Source organism: Bos indicus x Bos taurus, chromosome 16 (genome assembly GCF_003369695.1).
Source record: "Bos indicus x Bos taurus breed Angus x Brahman F1 hybrid chromosome 16, Bos_hybrid_MaternalHap_v2.0, whole genome shotgun sequence".
Taxonomy (NCBI): domain Eukaryota; kingdom Metazoa; phylum Chordata; class Mammalia; order Artiodactyla; family Bovidae; genus Bos; species Bos indicus x Bos taurus.
This window is the reverse complement of record NC_040091.1, coordinates 44,776,184-44,797,440: the sequence shown is the minus strand read 5'-3', so window position 1 is coordinate 44,797,440 and position 21,257 is coordinate 44,776,184. Positions and strand designations below refer to the sequence as shown.

General features: G+C 38.6%; 1 protein-coding gene across 1 annotated transcript; it reads right to left on the bottom strand.

Moving 5' to 3' along the window:
• Positions 1-1,612: 1,612 nt before the first annotated feature.
• Positions 1,613-20,943, bottom strand: TNFRSF9 (TNF receptor superfamily member 9). The gene is made up of 8 exons (XM_027565007.1): positions 20,864-20,943; positions 19,970-20,148; positions 18,076-18,183; positions 17,330-17,467; positions 16,743-16,809; positions 14,981-15,111; positions 13,698-13,832; positions 1,613-3,241 (listed from the first exon to the last, which is right to left on the bottom strand). Exons 2-8 carry the CDS (start codon positions 20,064-20,066, stop codon positions 3,153-3,155), a joined length of 765 nt encoding a protein of 254 aa, XP_027420808.1. The 5' UTR covers positions 20,067-20,148; positions 20,864-20,943; the 3' UTR covers positions 1,613-3,152.
• Between the last annotated feature and the right edge of the window lie 314 nt (positions 20,944-21,257).

The window sequence follows — 21,257 nt, the reverse complement described above, 5'->3', positions numbered from 1 at the left end:
GAAGCCAAGCAGCACATCAAGCAAATGAAATAAAATATAAAAGACTAGAAAAGAAAGAAACTATTATTATCACAAATAACATGTCTATATAGAAAACTTGAAAGAATCCACATACATACTCCTAAAAATAATAGGAAAGTTTCGGAAAGAGACTGGTTAGAAAGTAATATAAGAAAATCAATGATATCTCTCTACTCCAATAACAAACAAAGTCATTTAAAAAGCAACAACAATGAATTAAGAGATAAATCTAACAAAAGCTGTACAATTTATAGAGAAATTTTATGAAACTTTATTGAAGAACATCAAAGACTTGTCCTGCCAAGTTCAAGGGCTATTATTAAACAATGTAACAAAGACAGTGTGTAGGGGCACAGGACAGACAAATTGGCCAATGGAATAGAACAGAGATCCCAGAAAACACTCATAGACAGAGGGAAATTTAGGAAATGACAGAGGTGTACTACAGATCCATAAGGAAACAAATGGCCTATTGATTAGTTGATACTGGGACTGATGGTTATCCATATAAAAAACTCAAAATTGGATCATTACTCATAGCATTCACAAAAATTTTTCCTGATTGATTAGAATTAAATATAAGAAACAAAACTTAAAACTTTTACAATAAAATGTGGGGAAAGATCTTTATGCTATTGGCGGAGCAAAAGATTTCTTTAACCAGGACACCAAAGAAATGTTAACTAGTAAAAGAGTTGTAAATTTAACCATATTCAATTAAGAACTTTGCCTCTTATTCCCGTCAAGACAAAGAGAGACACTACAAAAAGAGAAAAAATTGCAAATAAAGCAGGTATTTATAACACATATAAGTAATGGAAGATTATTATCAAGACTACGTAAAGAACTTGTATGAATCAATAATAAAACGACAACTTAGCATTTCTCAAAAAAGAAAAAAATTGGTATAAAAATGTGACAAGATACCCATTAGTAATGAAGGAAATGCCAAATAAGAGAATGGTAAGATGCCATCCTAAACTCCCTGGGTTGGCAAAATTAAGACTCTGAAAATACCCGAGGGTGGCAAGGGTGAAATGTAATGGGGTGCTCGTACACTGCTGACAGGAGCACAAATTAGAACAACCGCGGTGAAAAGCAGTTCAGTCCTGCAGAAGACGCTTTATTGCTCAGAAATATTTGCTGCCCCTCCCTGTGTGAAGATTATACTTTCCGCCCTGTAGTTACCCATAGTCGGCTGCATGACTTTTTCTTACAGTTAGAATCTAGTCAACTAAATATGAGCAAAGTGACCTGTGTTCCTTTGCCATGAGCTGGTCAGTGTTCCAAGGAGAAGGTGCTCTGGGACTTATACACCTAAATCCCAGAGTGAGATAACATGGGACAGAGTCACAGCCAGCCTGCAGTGGGCATATCATGACAGCCAGAAGCGTACCTCTTCTGTGTGGTTGTGACCCATTAAGACTTTGGAGGTGGGGTCACTTGTTCTTTCTGCGTAATTTAGCACATCCTTACTGATATGGGTACTAGCTCATAAAGTTGAACATTCAAATGCCTTAAGATCCAGAAATTCTTACTATAAGGAAGTTTCCCTAGAGACACTCATCAATGGGAAACACACAAAAGAACATTCATAGCAATGTTTTCCATAATTATTTAAAAAAACAACCTGGAAACAACCCAAATGTCCTGTAGTTTAGAGTGGATTTGATAAATAATAGTATATTTGCAAGACTATATAGCAGTCAAAATGAAAGCATTCTAGCTACACAAAATAACATGAGTGAGTCTTATAAATATACTTTCCAGTGGTTAAAGCACAGTAAGTTTCCATATAGCATAATACCATTTTCATAAAGGTCAATAACAAACAAAAGTAAGTAAACTAGTTGTGGGGTACATAATTATGTGATAAATGAGTCTTTTAAAGGCAGGAAAATGATAGACAACATTCCTGGGAGAAGTTTCCGGGTTTGGGGTGGGGAGGTGGATAGGAGATGAAGGAGGGAAGGAGCACAAGGATGGATGCTCTGATCCTGACTTTGACCTATATGTCAGTTATTAAATATTCTAGGCTTTGTGAGCCATGCAGTCTCTGTCACAACTACTCAACTCTGTTGTTGTAATGCAAAGGGCACCTGCGGGTGGCTTGTGTTTTCCAAAAAACCTACTTAGAGACTCCAAAATTTGAGTTCCAGCTAATTTTATGTGTCATGAGATAATATTCTTATTTTGATTTGCTTTTAACTATTTATACATGCAAAACCATATGAAGGCACATGGCATCTCAGATTTGGCCCATGGGAGTTTGGCAACTCTTGCTTGGTTGGGTGATGTGTTCATGGGTCTCCTAGTTTATGTGTATCAAATATTATGGTTAAAGTTTTTTAAGAATATAAAAAAGTAAGTTGTGACTCAGAGGGGAGTAGGACAAAGGCAGAAGATGTGAAGATGGAGAGGACCACAGGATACCCATGAACTCTTTTCAGAACTCTTCATCAAGGTCTGCTTTTTTTTTCTTTTTTTCCCTTTTTGTTTATTTTTGACTGCATCACACAGCATGAGGGAATCTTAGCTCCCCAACCAGTGATCAAACCTGTGCCCTCTGCATTGGGAGTATGGAGTCTTGACTGCTACACCACCAGGGAAGTCCCAAGGTCTGTCTTTTTTTTTTTTTCCATTTTTTTGCTCTTGACCCCAAACTTGGGCCATGATGATGATTGTCATCATTCTTTCTCCTGACAGTGGAGGAGGCCCTTGTTGAGGATGCTTGAACCAGTGGAAAATCTGGTCGGGGATATTGTCTGCATTTTACGGCTTATTGACACACGTCATATGAGCACCAGAAAAAAATAGAACTGATTTTGATTATCATTTTAGCTGCACCATTGGATTCCATGATTAAATTTAAAATATACTTCTCTCGGTTTCAAGAAAACTAGCCTGAACCTCTTAAGTAGTATGTACAAAATGCCCCCTTCACCACCAGTTCTGTCCCATTTTTCTGTTCTGTTAAAAGTGGTATATCTTCAAAGGCCAATTCACTAGCATTTAGGAAAAGTTTGTTGGGGTAATCCTGGGTGTGATCTGGAATGATGTTTTAGAAAGTATAATAGTGGGATCCTTTATATTTCTCCTGCGATTCTTCTCAAGAGAGTCCCAACACATCTTCACAGTTCACACTCTCCTTCCTCTTCTTCTGGAAATCGGCAGCTGCAGGCATCTTCCTCTTGGGCTGTTTGTACTGGTCTCATAAATGCTAAAAGGTAATTTAGAAGAGTTATCTTTCATTGTCTGTTTTAATCATTTAACATCCATTTTCCATAAATCCCATTTGCAGAATATCTCTAAACAGCAAACATTCTCAGCTTTAGTTTGAACAAACTCATCAGCCAGAGAGGTTATAGCAAATATAAAAATTTTCAGGATTATTTAAGATTTTTTTTTCTTTTTACCTAGTACTGTTTTATTGGTCCTGAACAAACTAGTTTCTTTAGTGTCCACAAAAACTAAAAACAGTCTTGAGCATGAGTCATTATAGCATAAAATTAGTCATATGCCAAACATGATTGCAGTTTCAATTCAGCAGCACATGTTTTAGTCTTGAGGGTTACTTAGATTACACATTAGATGGTTTCTTTTGAATGAAATGCTTATGGCTCTGAGATGTTAAATATACTCCTACTGCTTCCATCAATCAGTAAGTAAAGAACTGATTTATGCACTCGCTTCCAGATTTTCATTTACATGTTAGTGTAAAGTTATTTGTGCTATTGCTGATTAACTTGAAATTCTAAAATATATATTAAAATTTATATATAGCTAACACACACATACATATATGACTGTGGCCTCACACCCAAGTCCATCAATATATATATATACACATATAAATATATATATATGTTATGTCCGACTCTTTGCAACCCCATGGATTATAGCCTGCCAGGCTCCTCTGTCCATGAGATTTCCCTGGCAAGAATACTGGAGTGGGTTGTCATTTCCTTCTCCAGGAGAACTTCCCAACTCAAGGACTGAACCTATATCTCCTGAACTGGCAGGCAGATTCTTTACCACTGAGCCACAGGGGAAGCCCATATATATAGGTATATCAGTTAAATATATATATATATATATATATATATATATATATAAATACTATACATAATATAGTATCAGTTAAAATATATATATAAATATATATGTAGGTATATTTTTATACCCTGACAAAGCAAAAGGCCCTATCCCAACTTTATATGCTTCTTAACTGTAAAAAAATAATCAAAGCTCAACAAGCACACCATCTCCAAGGTCTTTAAAAAATTGTCAAGATACCCAGGATTCCCAATGAGATGTCTTTTTCCTTTAGAAATAGCATCAAAGATTAATTTTTAAATGAAAATTTGATTCTGGAAAGACAGAGTAATCATACTTTCTTCTATTCTTCCTGCTAAGTATTGCTGGAAATGCTGGACCTTTTATATAACAAACATAAGAAGAACCTGAAAGGTGGCAAGAAAGTAGACCAGTTAAGGATCTTGGAACCCAAGGAGCTATGGCCTTAAGTTCCCTGAGTATTCTTTCTGCTTCATATGCCCTGGACTGGGAACTGTAAAAGTGGACTAATAAAAGTGGTCCCACACCTAAGCCCACCACTAAGACCCAGTAGAGCACTTAGACTTACACTCTTACCAAGTGCTATCAAGGCTCACTGGCCCATACCTATTAGGGTGGCATCAGAGGAGTCCTAGTGGAGAGTTAGGACTTCATCACCACTCACAGTATCAAGGTCACCCCCAATCCCATCCACTTATTATCAGTGGAAGCCATGTGGGGAGCAGGAACAAAGTCCCTCAACCTAGCCAGAGTCTTATGAGTAGAGGCTTAATGGGGAGCCCAAACTGCCACACATGTCTAGCAATAACAAGGATACCATCCTGAGGAGGTCTAGGTGATGTAGATATTAGAGTTATCTGGCAAGGATATTAAAGTAGCCATCAAAAAGATGGATGCTTCAACAAGCAATTGGGAACACACTGGAAACAAATGAAAAACAAGATCTTAGAAAAGAATCAGGTGGCAATTTTAGAACTGAAAAATTACAATAACCAAAACTTAAAATATCAGTGAATGGGTTCAGCACAAGAATGGAGAAGAAGGAAAGGAAAGAATCATTACCGCATCTGAACAGAGAGAAAAGACTGGGGGAAAAGTGAACAGAGCTTCAGGGACATGTGGGACTAATGGGGGAAAAAAAAACAACAAACTAATATTGATGTCACTGGGGTCCTTGAAGAAGATAAAGGGAGTAGGGCTGAAAAAGTATTTGAAGAAATAATGGCTGAAAATTTGCCAAATCTAGAAAAAGGCTTAAATCTACAGATGCAGGAAGCTAAGTGAATCCTGAACAGGACTATCCAAGGAAATCCACACCAAGGCACATTTCAGTTTAAGTTCTGGAAACAAAAAGAAATCTTGAAAGCAGCCAGAGGGAAGTAACACATCACTTAGAGGGGAAGAGCCAAAAACGACAGTGAATTTCTAATGAAAGCCAGGGAAAGAAAACAGAAAACAAAATAAAATAACATCTTTAGTCCTAACATATAAGTAATTATATTAAATGTACATTTTAAAAATATACCAATCAAAAGATGACAGAAATTAGTAGTGTGACCATTATATGTTATTTACAAGAAATTTATTTCAGATATAAAAATGTAGGAAGGTTGAAAGTAAAAAGATGCAAAAAGATACACCATGTATATTATAAATTTTTAAAAAGCAAGGGTGGCTATATTACTATCAGATAAAGTAGACTTCAGAACAAAGAAAACTACCAGACACAGAGAGGGAGCTTACATAATTAAGAGTCAATTCACCAAGAAAGCATGGCAGTACTAAATATGTATACAACAAACAACAGAGCTACAAAATAGGTGAAGCAAAACTGATAAAACTGAAAAGAGAAATATACAAATTCACAATTATATTCGAAGAATTAAATGGCATTCTTCCAAGAGTTGATAGAACAACTTGACAGGAAATCAGAAATGATATAGAAGAATTCAGCAACATTATCAATCAATAGGATTAAATTTATATTTATAGTACAGTCTATCTACCTTTTCAAGTGTCTAAAGGAGGACATCAAGGCTGTATATTGTCATTCTGCTTATTTAACTTATATGCAGAGTACATCATGAGAAATGCCAGGCTTGATGCAGCACAAGCCAGGATCAAGATTGCCAGGAATATCAATAACCTCAGATATGCAGATGGCACCACCCTTAAGGCAGAAAGCAAAAAGGAACTAAAGAGCCTCTTGAAGAAGGTGAAAGAGGAAAGTGGAAAAGCTGGCTCAAAACTCAACATTCAAAAAACAAAGATCATGGCATCTGGTCCCACCACTTCATGGCAAATAGATGGGGAAACAATGGAAGCAGTGACAGACTTTATTTTCTTGGGCTCCAAAATCACTGCAGATGGTGACTGCAGCCATTAAATTAAAAAGATGCTACCTGGGAGAAAAGCTGACATCTAGACGACACATTAAAAAGCAGAGATATTACTTTGCTGACAAAAGTCTGTATAGTCAAAGCTATGGTTTTTCCAGAGGTCATTATGGATGTGAGAGTTGGACTATAAAGAAGGCTGAGCACCAAAGAATTGATGCTTTTGAACTGTGATGGTTGGAGAAAGCTCTTGAAAGTCCTTTGGACTGCAAGAAGATCAAACCAGTCAATCCTAAATGTTCATTGGAAGGACTGATGCTGAAGCTGAAACTCCAATACTTTGGCCACCTGATGCCAAGAACAGACTCATTGGAAAAGACCCTGATGCTGGGAAATATTGAAGGCAGGAGGAGAAGGGGACAACAGAGAATGAGATGGCTGGATGGCATCACCAAGTCAATGGACATGAGTTTGAGCAAGCTCCAGGAGATGGCAAAGAACGGGGAACCTAGAGGGTTGCAGTCCATGGGGTCACAAAGAGTTGGACACAACTGAGTGACTGAACAACAATAATAGAAAAAAGATCAAGACAGACCATGACCTGGACCACGAATCAAACTTCAGCAAATTTAAAAGAAATCACACAGAGGGTGTCCTCTTACTATAATAGAATCAAAATAGACATCAACAACAGAAAGAAAACAAAAAAATCACCAAATACTAGGAAACTAAAAACCACACTATTAAATAATCAAGAGAAACACAAAAAAATACACTGAACTGAAAGAAAATGGAAAACAACATATCAAAATGTGTGGACACAGCTAATTTAGTACTGAGGATACTTACAATAGGAAGTTCTTATAGAAAGAGGAAAACTCTCAAACCAATAACATAACTACCATCTAAATAGAAAAATAACAAAATAAATCCAAGGCAAGCAGAAAAAAGGAGATAATAAAGGTAAAAGCAGAAATTGGTGAAATTGAAAATAGAACGACAAAGAAAATCAGTGAAACAAAGAGATGGTTCTTTGAAAAGATCAATAAAATTGAGAAATCTGTACCAAAACTTATTCAGAAAAAAGGAGAATGGCACACATTACCAGTATCAGTAGGTGATATCACTACCAACCTGTATACAACAAAAGGATATAAGGGAGTAGTATAAGTAACTTAAGCACATAAATTTGACAACTTCGATGAAATGGACCAAGTCCTCAAAAAACATAAACTATCATAATTCACTCAATATAAATTAAACAACTTCAGCGGCCTATTAAGGAAATTGAATTTGTAATTAAGAAGCCTCAAAAAGAAAGCTCCATGTTCAGATAGCTTCACGAGACAAAGCTATTTAAAGAAGAACTAACACCAGTTCTACACAACCTCTTCCAGAAAACAGAATAAGTTGGGAATAAGCCCCAACTTACTTGAGGAAGTCAATATTACCTTGATACCAAAACCAGACAAAGACAGTACAAGAAAAGAAAACCACAGGTCAATATTCTTCATGAATATAGCTGCAAAAATTCTTAACAAAATATTAGTCAAGAGAATTCAGACATATATAAAAATAATTATATACTATAACTAAGTGGACTTTAATCCAGGGATGTAAGGTTAGTCTGAAATTCAAAAATCAATCCATAGAATTCACCATCTCAACAGGCTAAAGAAGAAAAATCACATAATCAAATCAATTGATACCAAAAAAGCACCTGTCAAAATTTAGCACTAATTCATGATTTAAAAAAAACCTTCAGAGCACTTTCTCAACTTAATAAAGAATATCTACTAAAAATCTGTAACTCACATCATACTTTATGACAGACTATATACTTTTGCCCTGAGGTTTTTTTTGCAGGCAATGATATCCACTTTGACCACTATGATTCAACATAGTCCTGGACATTCTAATTAGCACAATAAGGCAAGAAAAGAAATAAAAGGCATATAGACTGGAAATGAAAAAAGACAAAACTTTTTTTTTTTTACAGATTACATTTCAATCTACATAAAAAATCCCAAGAAATCTACAAAATACCCTAGAACTAGTAAGCAAGTTCAGCAAAATCACAGGACAAAACTCAAAGTACAAAAAAACCAACTGTATTTCTATATACTAGCAATGAACATGTCAAAAAACAAAATTTAAGATACAATATCATTTGCAATTGTAAAATTTAAATATTAAGGCCTAAATTTAAAAAACACGTGCAGGACTTGTATGCTGAAAACTACAAAGCACTGATGAAAGAAATCAAAGAAAATATACATAAATGGAGAGACACACTGTGTTCAGGGATTGGAATAGTTAACATAGGAAAGATCTCAATTCCTCCTGAACTGATGTACAGATTTAACACAATTGCTATCAGAATCCCAGCTGACTTTTTGTAGATAGAGATAAGATTATCCTAAAATTCTCTTCATGAACTAGAATAGTCAAAACAATCTTGAAAGAGAAGAATAATGTGGGAGGACTCAGTCTACCCTATACCTAATTTCAAGACTTTTTCACAGCTACAGTAACCAAGACTGTGTGGTATTGGCAGAAGGAAAAACACACAGACCAATGGAAGAGAAGAGAGAAACCAGAAATAGTCCTCACACAAGCACAGCCAACTGAGTTTTTATAAAAATGCAATATTATTTCAATGGAAGCAGAATAATCTTTTCAATAAATGATGCTGAAGCCATTGGCCACCCATAGGCAAAAATAATAATAATTTTAAAATATTGACCTGAAACTCTCACACCTTATATAGAACTTAACTAAAAACGAAATGTATACTTAAATGCAAAACATTTAGCACATGACATAGGAGAAAGTCTAAATCTTTGAGATCTAGGACTTAATAAAGAGTTCTTAGATGTAATCCCATAAATTTAAAAAGTGGCCAGTTGGACTTCATCAAAATTAAAAACTTTTTCTCTGCAGAAGATCATGTGAAGAGGATGAAAAGGCAAGTGACAGACTGGAGAAAATATTTCCAAACCTCATATCTGATAAAAGACTCATATCTTGGAACTTTAAAAAATAGCTCAAATGTCAAAAGATAGGCAATCTAATTAGAAAATGGGTAAAAGACATGAAGGAACATTTCACTGAAGAAGACTGACAGATGGAAAATAAGTGCATGAAAAATGTTCAGCCTTTAGGGAAAGGCAAATTAAGCCCACATTGAGATCTTAGTGCATATCTCTTCAAACAACTGAAATTAAAAATTGCAACAATACAAAATGCTGACAAATATGAGGAAAAACTGGATCTCTCACACCTTGCTGGTGGAATGTTAAATGGTACAACTCCTGTGGAAAAGTGTTTAGCAGTTTCTTTAAAAAATGAACACATACTTATCACATGACCCAGTAATTGCACTCCTGGGCATTTATCTTCAAGATATGTACGCTTATGTCCACACAAGTCCTGTACATGATTATTCATAACAGCGCTAATGTAATAGTCATGGAATAGTTCTGCATTTTGATTGTGCTGCTGGTTTCACCAATCTACAAGGGTGATAAAATGACATACACTAAACACAGGTGGCTCATGGTAAAGAATTCACCTGCCAGCAGGAGATGCAGGAGATGTGGGTTCGATCCCTGGGTCAGGAAGATCCCCTGGAGGAAACAATGGCAACCCACTCCAGTATTCTTGCTGAGAGAATCCCATGGACAGAGGAGCCCGGTGGGCTACAGTCCCTGGGGGTCACAAAGAGACACAGCCGAGCAACTGAGCGTACACATGCACATGAACTAAGCACACGCAGTGTGCCAGTCAACTGCCTGGTTTTCATATTATGTGCTGTGTGCTGTGCTGTGCTTAGTCACTCGGTCATGTCCGACTCTGCGACACTATGGACTCTAACCCACCAGGCTCCTCTGTCCATGGGGATTCTCCAGGCAAGAATACTGGAGTGGGTTGCTATGTCCCCTGCCAGGGGATCTTCCCAACCAAGGGATTGAACTCAGGTCTCCGGCATTGCAGGCGGATTCTTTACCATCTGAGCCAGCAGGGAAGCCCAAGAATACTGGAGTGGGTATCCTATCCCTTCTCTGGGGGATCTCTAGGATCTCCAGCATTGCAGGAGGATTCTTTACCAGCTGAGCTACCAGATAGTTAAATATGATGTAACCCCATGAATGGCACGTATGACTTTTCTGTACTGTCTTTACAACTTCCTGTGAATCTCTATTTCAAAATAGAAAGTTTTAAAAAATAACCTAAAAATTTTTTAAATTGATGACAGTTCCATTGAAACTCCCTAATTACTCATAAATACTTTTGAAAACCATTTTATAAAGACCTTTATTGCAGTTTGGGGTAAAGCTGGGACGGATAATTGTTTAAATCAGAAGTTTTGGTGAGAATTTAAAGGTTTAAATCAGAGGTTAAGACCTCAAAAAGAAAATCAAAGAACAAACCACAGGGTCGGAAAATATATTTGCAGACCATAAACAGTAGACTAAAAAATTCCTATAGATTAGTAAGAAAAGGACAAACAACCCAATGGGAAAAGGCTCAAAAGATCAGGTGATTTGCAGGAGAGGAAATCCTAGTGACCAAACATAACATGAAAAGATGTTCAATCTCACCAGTAATCAGGGAAATGCAAATTAAAACCACGAGACACTACTACACACCCATCAGACAGATAAAAATTAAGAAGTCTGATAATGCTAAGTGTTAGCAGGGACTGGTGCAAAAAGAATTCTCATACGCTGCTAATTGGACTCCTATCACTCTCAAAAAGTTTTATAAATCTAGTACTATGGACCAAGTGGATATGAGTTTGAACAAGTTGGTGATAGACAGGGAAGCCTGGTGTGCTGCAGTCCATGGGGTCGCAAAGAGTTGGACATGACTGAGCAGCTGAACTGAAGGACCAAGATACATATTCCAGCACCTTTATTCCTAGGTTTAAAAAAAGGAAAGAAAGAAACGTGCTATGTACACTGAGATACATAGACAAAAATATCCAAATATTATTCTCTGTAAGAGCCCCAAATCGGAAACAACCCAATTGGCCAGGAATATTAGAATGGATAAACAAACTGTGATACAGTCCTTCAATAGAAGAACATTTAACAATGGAAATCAACTCAAGATAAATGCCACACATGGGTGAATCATAAAGATACAATGTTGAGTGAAAGGGGGAAGGAAAATATAGAACAGATAGAGTGTGATTCCACTGGTCTGAAGTTCACAAGCAGCCAAATTAAACCATGTTCTTGGGTAGCAAAACTATAAATAAGAGCAAGGAAGTGAACACCGTAAGAATCTAGATGTGGTTAGCACTAGCAGAGAGAGGGTTTTTAATCTGGAAGGAACACAAGAAGGGCTTCCGGGGAGCAGAGTGTGTTCTATTTCTTGACATGAGTAGGGTTACACAGGTGTTCATTTTACAGTTTGTTAAACAGAGGAGCCTGCCAGGTTGCAGTCCATAGGGTTGCACAAAGTCTGACACAGCTGAAGCAACTTAGCTCAAATACATGCAAACTTTACATGCATGCATTTTTTTCTGTGTATTTCAAAATGTTGAAAAGATTTTGTATTGTTTCCGAAAAGAACCTTTATACAAATCAGTGTATTGCATCTTTAGATAAGACTTTACTAGTTCTTTCCCTCCTATATTAAAAAAAAATTATACATATTTTTGACATTTTCTTGAGATAATGCAGGACTTTATGTCATTATTACTGATATTTTGTCTCCAGGGTCTTTGCCTTTTTTAAGAAAAAAAATTATTCTTAATTGGAAGATAATTGTTTTATTTGAGTCTGTTCTATTAAGTGGATGAACCTAGAGCCTGTTATACAGAGTGAAGTAAGTCAGAAAGAGAAAAACAAATACTATATACTAACACATATGCATTGCATATGTGAGTGCTTAGCTGCTCAGTCTGTCCAACTCTTTGCGATCCTGGACTGTACCTGCCAGGCTCCTCTGTCCATGGAATTTTCCAGGCAAGAATACTGAAGTGGGTTGTCATTTCCTACTCCAAACATATACATTATCCTATGTAAAACAGATAGCTAGTGGAAAGTTGCTTGTAACACAAAAAACCTGAGAGGGGAAGGAGGGAGTGGGGAGTGGGAGGGAGGTTCAAGAGGGAGGAGACATGTTATACCTATGGCTGATTCATGTTTTTGTATAGCAGAAATCGATGCAAGATATAAAGCAATTATCCTCCTATATTTTTAGCAACTTACAAGTAGGCACTCTCTAATCATATTATGATGGCCTGGGCTACATTACTAGAGAAGGAAATGGCAACCCACTCCAGTGTTCTTGCCTGGAGAATCCCAGGGACGGGGGAGCCTGGTGGGCTGCGGTCTATGGGGTCGCACAGAGTCAGACACGACTGAAGCGACTTAGCAGCAGCAGCAGGGCTACATTACAGAGCTCTCTGAGTGACCCTCTTGTATATGAATTCCTCTTAGTAAGTCTTTCCTGTTATCTAAGGTTCTGTCCTCCACAAAGTCAAAAATGCAAATTGCCTCCATCTATATGCCTTTTGGAATAAATATTAATAGCTTTTGTTTAGTGAATATTGACTCTGTGCTAGACACTTGCTGAGTTCCTTATAGAAATAGTGTCTTGTGTAGTGAGTGGAATCCATCATTGAAATTCTCATTTAATCCAGATCAGTGTCCTAATAACTCATCCCATTAAAACCACTTCAAACTCTCTTTTAGTTCTCTAGGCTCTCTTCTAGCTGTGGGTCTAGCTCAGGTCAAGGTCATTTACCAGCCAGAGAAGTCATGCTAGATGGGGCAATGTTATTTTTGATTCCTCTTTTCAGTGTCCTGTATTCACTATTGAGTGGACACACACACACATACACAGAGTTGTCGAAGGCTGCAGCATACTTGAAGTAGTAATTTTTCCAGAACCTTTGGGCTATGTTCTGCCATCACTGAGCTTTCTCCACCTCAGCCATGGACCTCTGGGGCTGGGTCACTCTTTGTTGTGGGGCCGTCTTGTGCATATAGGATTTTAGCAGCATTGCTGACCTCCACTCACTAGATACCAGAGCACAGCACCCGCTCCACCACCTCTTAGACTTTGACCATCAAACCTGTCTCCTGACACTGCTGAGTGTCCCCTTGGGACCAAATTGTCCTGCTTGATAACCACTGTGCTATACTGACCTAACTTCTGTAATTTAAAAAAAATCATCTTTTTATTTCTACTGCAAAACGTCTAGCCTCAGAAAGCTGATATCTCACACTTTTACATTCATCTTACGTTGTTTGAATATATACAGGAGCTTCTTTCTGCCCTGCTTAATCACAGAGAAACGGAGAACCACGAAGGACGCCAGGCACAGCATGGCAGCTGATGTCAGGGCAAGGAAGAAGATGACGATCTGGGAGGTGAGACCTGTAGAAAAAGACCAAAAGGAGAAATATCATCTGACATCCCTCATATGTGGAATCTAAAAGACACGATACAAATGGACTTACTTACAAAACAGAAAGAGACTCACAGACTCAGATAACGAACTTATGGTTGTGGGGAGAAGAATGGGGGGAAGGGATAGTTAGGGAATTGGGGAAGGTTGTGTATGTACTGCTGTATGTCCTACTACATAGCACATAGAAATCTACTCAATGTTACATGGCAGCCTGGATGGGAGGTGGGTGTGGAGGAGAATGGATACATGTATACATGTATGGCTAGATCCCTTAAATGTTCACCTGAAACTACCACAACACTGTTAATTGGCTATTAACAAAATAGCCAATACAAAATAAAAAGTTTAAAGCTTGCAAAACAAAAAAGAGCAAAAGGAAAACTGAGGCAAAAATATAATTTTCCAAATATGCTGATGTAAACTTGCATTTTTAAACTCTTCACCATGAGAAGAGGTGCTTCAGGCATCTCCCACCAGCTCTTTTAGTAAATTTGCCTGCTTGCTTGTTAAGAAAACTTAAAAAAAAAAACAAAAAAACAAAAAACCTTAATAATGTTCCTTTGTTGTTGATTTTTAGTGACTAAGTCGTGTCCAACTCTTTTTCGACCCCATGGACTGTAGTCCACCAGGCTCCTCTGTCCATGGAATTCTCCAGGCAAGAATACTAGAGTGGGTTGCCATTTCCTTCTCCAGGGGATCTTCTTGGCCCAGGGATTGAACCCATGTTTCCTGCATTGGCAGATGGATTCTTTACCACTGAGCCACTAGGGAAGCCCAGTAATTTTCTAGAGACCCACAAAATTAACTGATTTGGCCTTCTAGGATATAGGAAACATGGGACTCTATCACTATCGTTATTTGGCAAGATCAAAGGGGTTAGTGTCTATTTGGATCGAATCTCACCTTGCTCTGCTCATTAATATATGTAACCCAGACTAAATAATAAACACTGATGAAAGAGATGGGTCTCTTGAAGCCAGGGTAAGAGAAAGAAGGTGTGTCGGAGGTGCCTGCTATAGATTGATATGCAAGACATCAGGACATTGGGGTGATTTAGATGCCAACCAGAATGGCCATGATACATTCACTTATTTAACAGCAACAAACCAGCTACCTGGCTCTCTCCCAGGGGCAGGCACGATGGTGGAGGATGCACCTGGAGAGAAGTCAGATGACGGTGGTCCACACACTACGTCACTTTCCTTCGTCCCGTTTACAAGGACAGCCTTTCCATTCAAAGAACAGCTTAGAGAGTCCAATGAAAAGAGTTCAAATAATTAATTCAGGTACAGATCATTCTAATTTTAAAAGACTGACATTTTCTACTTGATTGAGCAGTTCTAGTGACAAGGGTATGTGGATCTGGGTTTATAGGCAAAGCAAGGATATTTTGAAAAACTTCACTGAACGTCGGGCTTCTTCCAGTGTTCACTTGGCTTTCATGGCTCTCCACAGTCCATCTCATGCTACCTGCCTAACTGGCTTCTTCTTCCTTCCCAGTCTGCAGAACCTGGCCCATGATAGCCTACATCAGGCTGTTGCATGGTTTGTCTGTCACCTCCACCTTCTTAAGTGTGTTTGAGCATCTCTGGCACACAGAAAGGACAGACAGCTTAGCATAGGGTTGTAGTAGTAGTGTGTGTGATGGTTGCTCAGTCGTGTCTGACTCTTTGCGACCCCATGGACTGTAGCCAGCCAGGCTCCTCTGTCCATGGGATTTCCCAGGCAAGAATACTGGAGTGGGTAGCCATTCCCTTCTTGAAGGGATCTTCCTAACCCAGGGATCGAACCCTGGGTCTCCTTCATAGGGTTAGGATCTCCTAACCCCATGATGTATTGGCATATGACAGATCAGAGAGAATCTGCCTACAATGCAAGAGACCCAGGTTCAATCCCTGGGTTGGGAAGATCCCCTGGAGGAGGGCATGGCAACCCACTCCAGTATTCTTGCCTGGAGAATCCCCATGAATAGATGACCCAGTGGGCTACAGCCTATGGGATCGCAAAGAGTCGGGCATGACTGAACAAGTAAGCACATGATTGTGGTCATCATCACCATCATCATCATTGTCCTGTGTCTCTCCCCTGTCCTTTACCTAACATGAACCCACCCATTCCCCAAAGCCAGTTCAGTCCCACTTTCCACACAGAGTCACTTCACTGCTCAGAACTATTTGTGTCAAAAGACAAAAAAACAAAAATAAAAAACAAAACTTTCTAATGTGCTATGAATCAATACTTTTGTAAAACACAATAAGAATGTAAATGTAAAATAATAATAAAAATGATCTTGTAAGAAAACACAATGCAAAAAGAACAAAGGCATACAAAACACACTGTTGGCTGTTTGACTGCCTGGGATGGTCTTATTTGCCCAAGTCTATGTTAATCATTCTGAGGAAAGGAAACATACTTTACCCTCTTCTATATCATTATCAGTGGACTGGTCAATAAGGAAATATTAGAGGCAGCAAAGAGATTGGAGGGAGACAGAAGAACCCTTGGGGCAGACAGTAACTAAGTTCCACTGCAAATCTGACATAGCTGTTCTGGGCATTACTCCTGGAGAAAATGCCCATTTTGGCAAACCAGTCACAATGACCTCATACCATTCCCATGCTGCCTATTTGCACAGTTACTCAATATTTACACTTGACAGGTTTAAAAAAGCATCAGTGAGTGAGAGGGAAGTTCAAGAGGGAGGGAACATATGCATACCTATGGCTGAATCATGTTGATGCATGGCAGAAAACAACACAACATTGTAAAGCAATTATCCTCCATTAAAATAATTAATTAACTAAAAAATTTTTAAGCATCAGTTGGAAAAGTTAACCCAGACACTTTACTTTTAAGCAAAAAGAAATGATACATACTCTGTCCAAGGTCGACAGATGCCATGTTCCTGATCATTAAATGTCCCAAAAGAGCAGTCTTTACAACCTTTTATAAAAATTAAAGGAATAATAAAAGGAAGCATTTTTATCATTTTAAACTTTCCCTGAGATGAACATGATTTCATAACAATAAAGTCATTAATTTAATATGATCTGTGCTGATTATCCAACAATTCTTCCTGAATTTCATTAGTGATAAACAATTCTTCTTGAGCAGTATATGATAAATATAATCCTGTAATAAAGTTATTAGCTTAATACAATCTACACAGATTGTTCAACAGTTTTTCTTGAAATGAAACCCTAATGTGACTAAAGGTTTTATTCTAATTATATGTATGGTATTGTATATGCATGAAAAAGCATGGTTCTGGTGAAAAATGTTGTCATCTCAAATTAGTTTCATTGACCTAAAAGTAATTTTGCAAATATCAGATATGTGACTCCATGGTTCATTATTTATTACTTAAAGGTTCTACAAATCTGTTTTATAATCAAAGGACCATGAACTAAGCGAATGATGTAAGTCTAGATAACAAATTTGCACCCTACAAGAGGAAACTTACCCTCATTTGTTAATTCTTGACCTTGTTTACAGTCCTTTTCACACATGGAACATCCTGCCCCTTCGCAGTGGAATCCCGGAATGCATTCACACTCTGCATTGCTGGTGGAGGAACATGGCTTCTTGATCCTGAAAATACCTACAAAGTCCATCAGGGTTACACCGACCCTTGACCTCCAAAAGCAGGAAGCAAATTCATGTTCTGCAATAAAAACTATGCCCGTTCTACTTATAACGTTCCTTAATGACCTCAGGGGCTTTCCTGGTGGCTCAGCGGTGAAGAATCGTCCTGCAATGCAGGAGACTCGGGTTCAATCCCTGGGTTGGGAAGATCCCTTGCAAAAGGAAATGGCAACCCATTCCAGTATTCTTGTCTGGGAAATCTCATGGACAGAGGAGCCTGGTGGGCTACAGTCTATGGGTCAGATAAGAGTTAGTCTCGACTTAGTGACTGAACAAACAGTGACCTCAGAGTACAAAGCTTACTTTTAAATAACTAAAGAAGACATTTTACGTTCTGCTATTAAAAAAATTCTCTCTTGTCCAATGAATGTTTCCTCTAATATTCAAAAAGCTCAATCCACCAGTGTTGGCTCTTACACTAAATTATTTTACTGGACCCTGCCTATTGGCAGAGGAATCAGTCGACCTGACACTTCAGACTTTTAAGCAAGATTAGTACACTAGGGAATAAAAACTTGTCTTTCCAACACATATCGGCATAAAGACTACATTTTTTAATCATACCTTCACACTTTCTGCATATGTCACAGGACTTCTGTCCACTTGTGCTGGAGAAACTGTTTAAAGGACAAGAAATGCAGAGCTCTGGATTGCTTTTCCCACAGAAAGTACCTAAAAAGGGAAGATAAGAGCTGTTCATGTTTTTCAATGGACAGTCATCACCTGAAGTATTATGAAGTTCACAAGAAAACCAGAATATGAAATAAAGATTCGATTTCTAGGTAACATAGCAACACACTTTATTTGTTGATCGACTGTTTTAAATTATCCATTTAGGGCTTCCCTGGTGGCTCAGTGATAAAGAATCCACCTTCCAATGCAGGAGATATGGGTATGATCCCTGATCTGGGAAGATCCCACGAGCCTGGGAGCAATAAGCCTGTGAGTCACAACTATTGGGCCTGTGCTCTAGAGCCCAATGAGCCACAAGTATTGAAACCCAAGTACCCTAGAGCTCATGCTCTGCAAAAAGAGAAGCCATCACAATGAGAAGACTATGCACCACAACTCGAGAGTAGACCCTGCTTGTCACAACTAGAGGAAAGCCCACACAGCAATGAAGACACAATACAGCCAAAGAAAACCTCAAAACATCCACCTGCAAGGTTTCCTTAAGTGTAATCATAGAATTAAAAACAGTGAAGTATAGATATAGCAACAAAAAAATCAACAGAAAAAGTTTTTTTAATCTATTGAATAAAACAGAGTTTCTCTTGATCGATCTGGGAGACCAGTATGACTGGATTAAGGGGGAGATCAATGTCCTTTATTGGCACACTAACATTTAAATGTGTCGGCCTTTTCCCTCCGAGAAGGCAATGGTGACCCACTCCAGTACTCTTGCCTGGAAAATCCCATGGACGGAGGAGCCTGGTAGGCTACAGTCCATGGGGTCGCTGAGTCAGACACGACTGAGCAACTTCACTTTCACTTTTCACTTTCATGCACTGGAGAAGGAAATGGCAACCCACTCCATTGTTCTTGCCTGGAGAATCCCAGGGATGGGGAAGCCTGATGGGCTGCCATCTGTAGGGTCGCGCAGAGTCGGACATGACTGAAGCGACTCAGCAGCAGCAGCAGCAGCAGCCTTTTCCCACTCTGTTAAGCCACTTGCTTATTCCTTGTTGCACCCCCAGTCTGAATACTTGTCCTCATACACCAAGCTATTTGTTGAGGTCTTTTCCTGTACTGTGCACTGATCTAAGCCCATCATACAGTCCTTCCAGCAATCAATCCTATGATAGGTGCTCATATCACCCCTACATGACAAAGCTGAGACACGAGAGATTAAGAGAGAAGGCTATGTTCACACAGCTAAGATGCAGCATCCAAGAAATATTTGTAAATGAATGAATAAAAGATATTAATGGAGGGGAGGGATAAATTAGGAGTTTGGGATTAATAGATACACTGCAATATGTATATGTGTATATATATATATATATATATATATATACAAAGATCCCCTGGAGGAGGGCACGTCAACCTACTCCAGTATTCTTGCCTAGAGAATCCCATGGACAGAGGAGCCTGGTGGGCTACAGTCCATGGGGTCACAAAGAGTTGGACATGACTGAAGCAACTTAGCATGCACAAGCACAGACATATATGTGTGTGTGTGTGAACCATGGAAGATTCCCTGGAGAAGGGAATAGCTACCCACTCCTTATTCTTGCCTAGAGAATTTCATGGACAGAGGAGCGTGGCGGACTACAGTCTATGAGGTAAAATCGGACATGACTGAGCAGCTAACACACTGAAACTAATGCAATATTATAAATCAACTATAGTTTAATTTTTTAAAGGATCATTAAAACAGAGCTAATTAGCTCTGACTACCAGACTAACCAAACCATGTTTGCAACAGATGAAGCACACGTGATAATTTGGTTCTTACCTGCTGAACAGTTACAGAAATCCTGCAGTGATCGTGTCCTCTCAAGATTCATGACCAATAGCACAGTAGCCACTATGTTGTAATAGCCATTTCCCATGATGAAATCTTGCAGAGATTTATTAGCCAAGCAGAGTCCAACAGAATTTTAATCAAAGTAGCTGGTTTCACAAATACCCACTCTAGAAAGTAAAAAGTTTCAAGGATGAGGTGGTTTCTCCTTTCATAGTTATCAACAGTTCACCTATTTATTACCTGTGCATTTCTACAAGATCACAACTCAGGGGTTCTCAAGAGCAATTAATGATGGAATACCACAGAAAAGATAGTGAATTCATAGAAACTTCTATGATAAGACCTGCATGATTAAACACACAGCTTTGTGCAGATTTGCCAAAGTCTATGAGTGCACTTTCCAACATGCTTTGCCAAAATGCAGAAATAACAATAGCAAGAACTTTTGGGGACTTTCATAGATATTCAGCATTAGCATCTAGATTTCAACAATGGCAGTGGCGTACTGTCACCGAAATAACAGTCCTTAAAAAGAGAATCCGACAGTTCAGCTCCATGAGAAGACACCTCATTATTAAAATTCCTCCTTTGTCCAAACAGTATGTGGAATTACAACACCTAATTGCTAAAATGTTGAACTCACTATCACACTTTCTTAATAGTTATGTATTTGTTCATTTTGAGATTTGCAGTCATAAAACTAGAGTCCAGCAATCTCTAGAGGCCAGGTTCCTGGTCTTTATTTAATGGGCTGTGGAGTGAAAGTCATTAGAAATCAGAAGGGAAGAAAGTCTAGAAACGTATAAAGGGAACAAAGTTTCCATCCTCATCCCTACTCGGTTCCTCCTCTCCACCCCCAACCATCTCCCCAAATGGACAAACCTGGAGATTCCAGGGCTGCTGAAGAAGTTTGCTCCTCCTTGGTCTTCAGAGCAGTGAGATCTGCAGCTGAGAAGAGCTGCAGGTCAAAGAGGGGAGTTTGGTGACTCAGGGGGGCGGGGCCTCATGGGAAATCCCCAGAGACAGTTCTGATGTATAATAGCTCACTTGGTATTTGGTGACCTTAAAGTCTCCTAGAGTGTCTGTCCCGACTTGATAACGCAATTCAAACTAAAAGCAGCCCCCTACTGTTAGGGCATTTTTGTTTGTTTGTTTCAGATGACTTTGGCAAACTCATTTTTGTCACTTGAAAGTGGTTCTCCGTGCCAAAGCTTTTAAGGCATCCTCAAAGTATTTGAAGCCCTCAACGGGCTTCCCTTGTAGCTCAGTTGGTAAA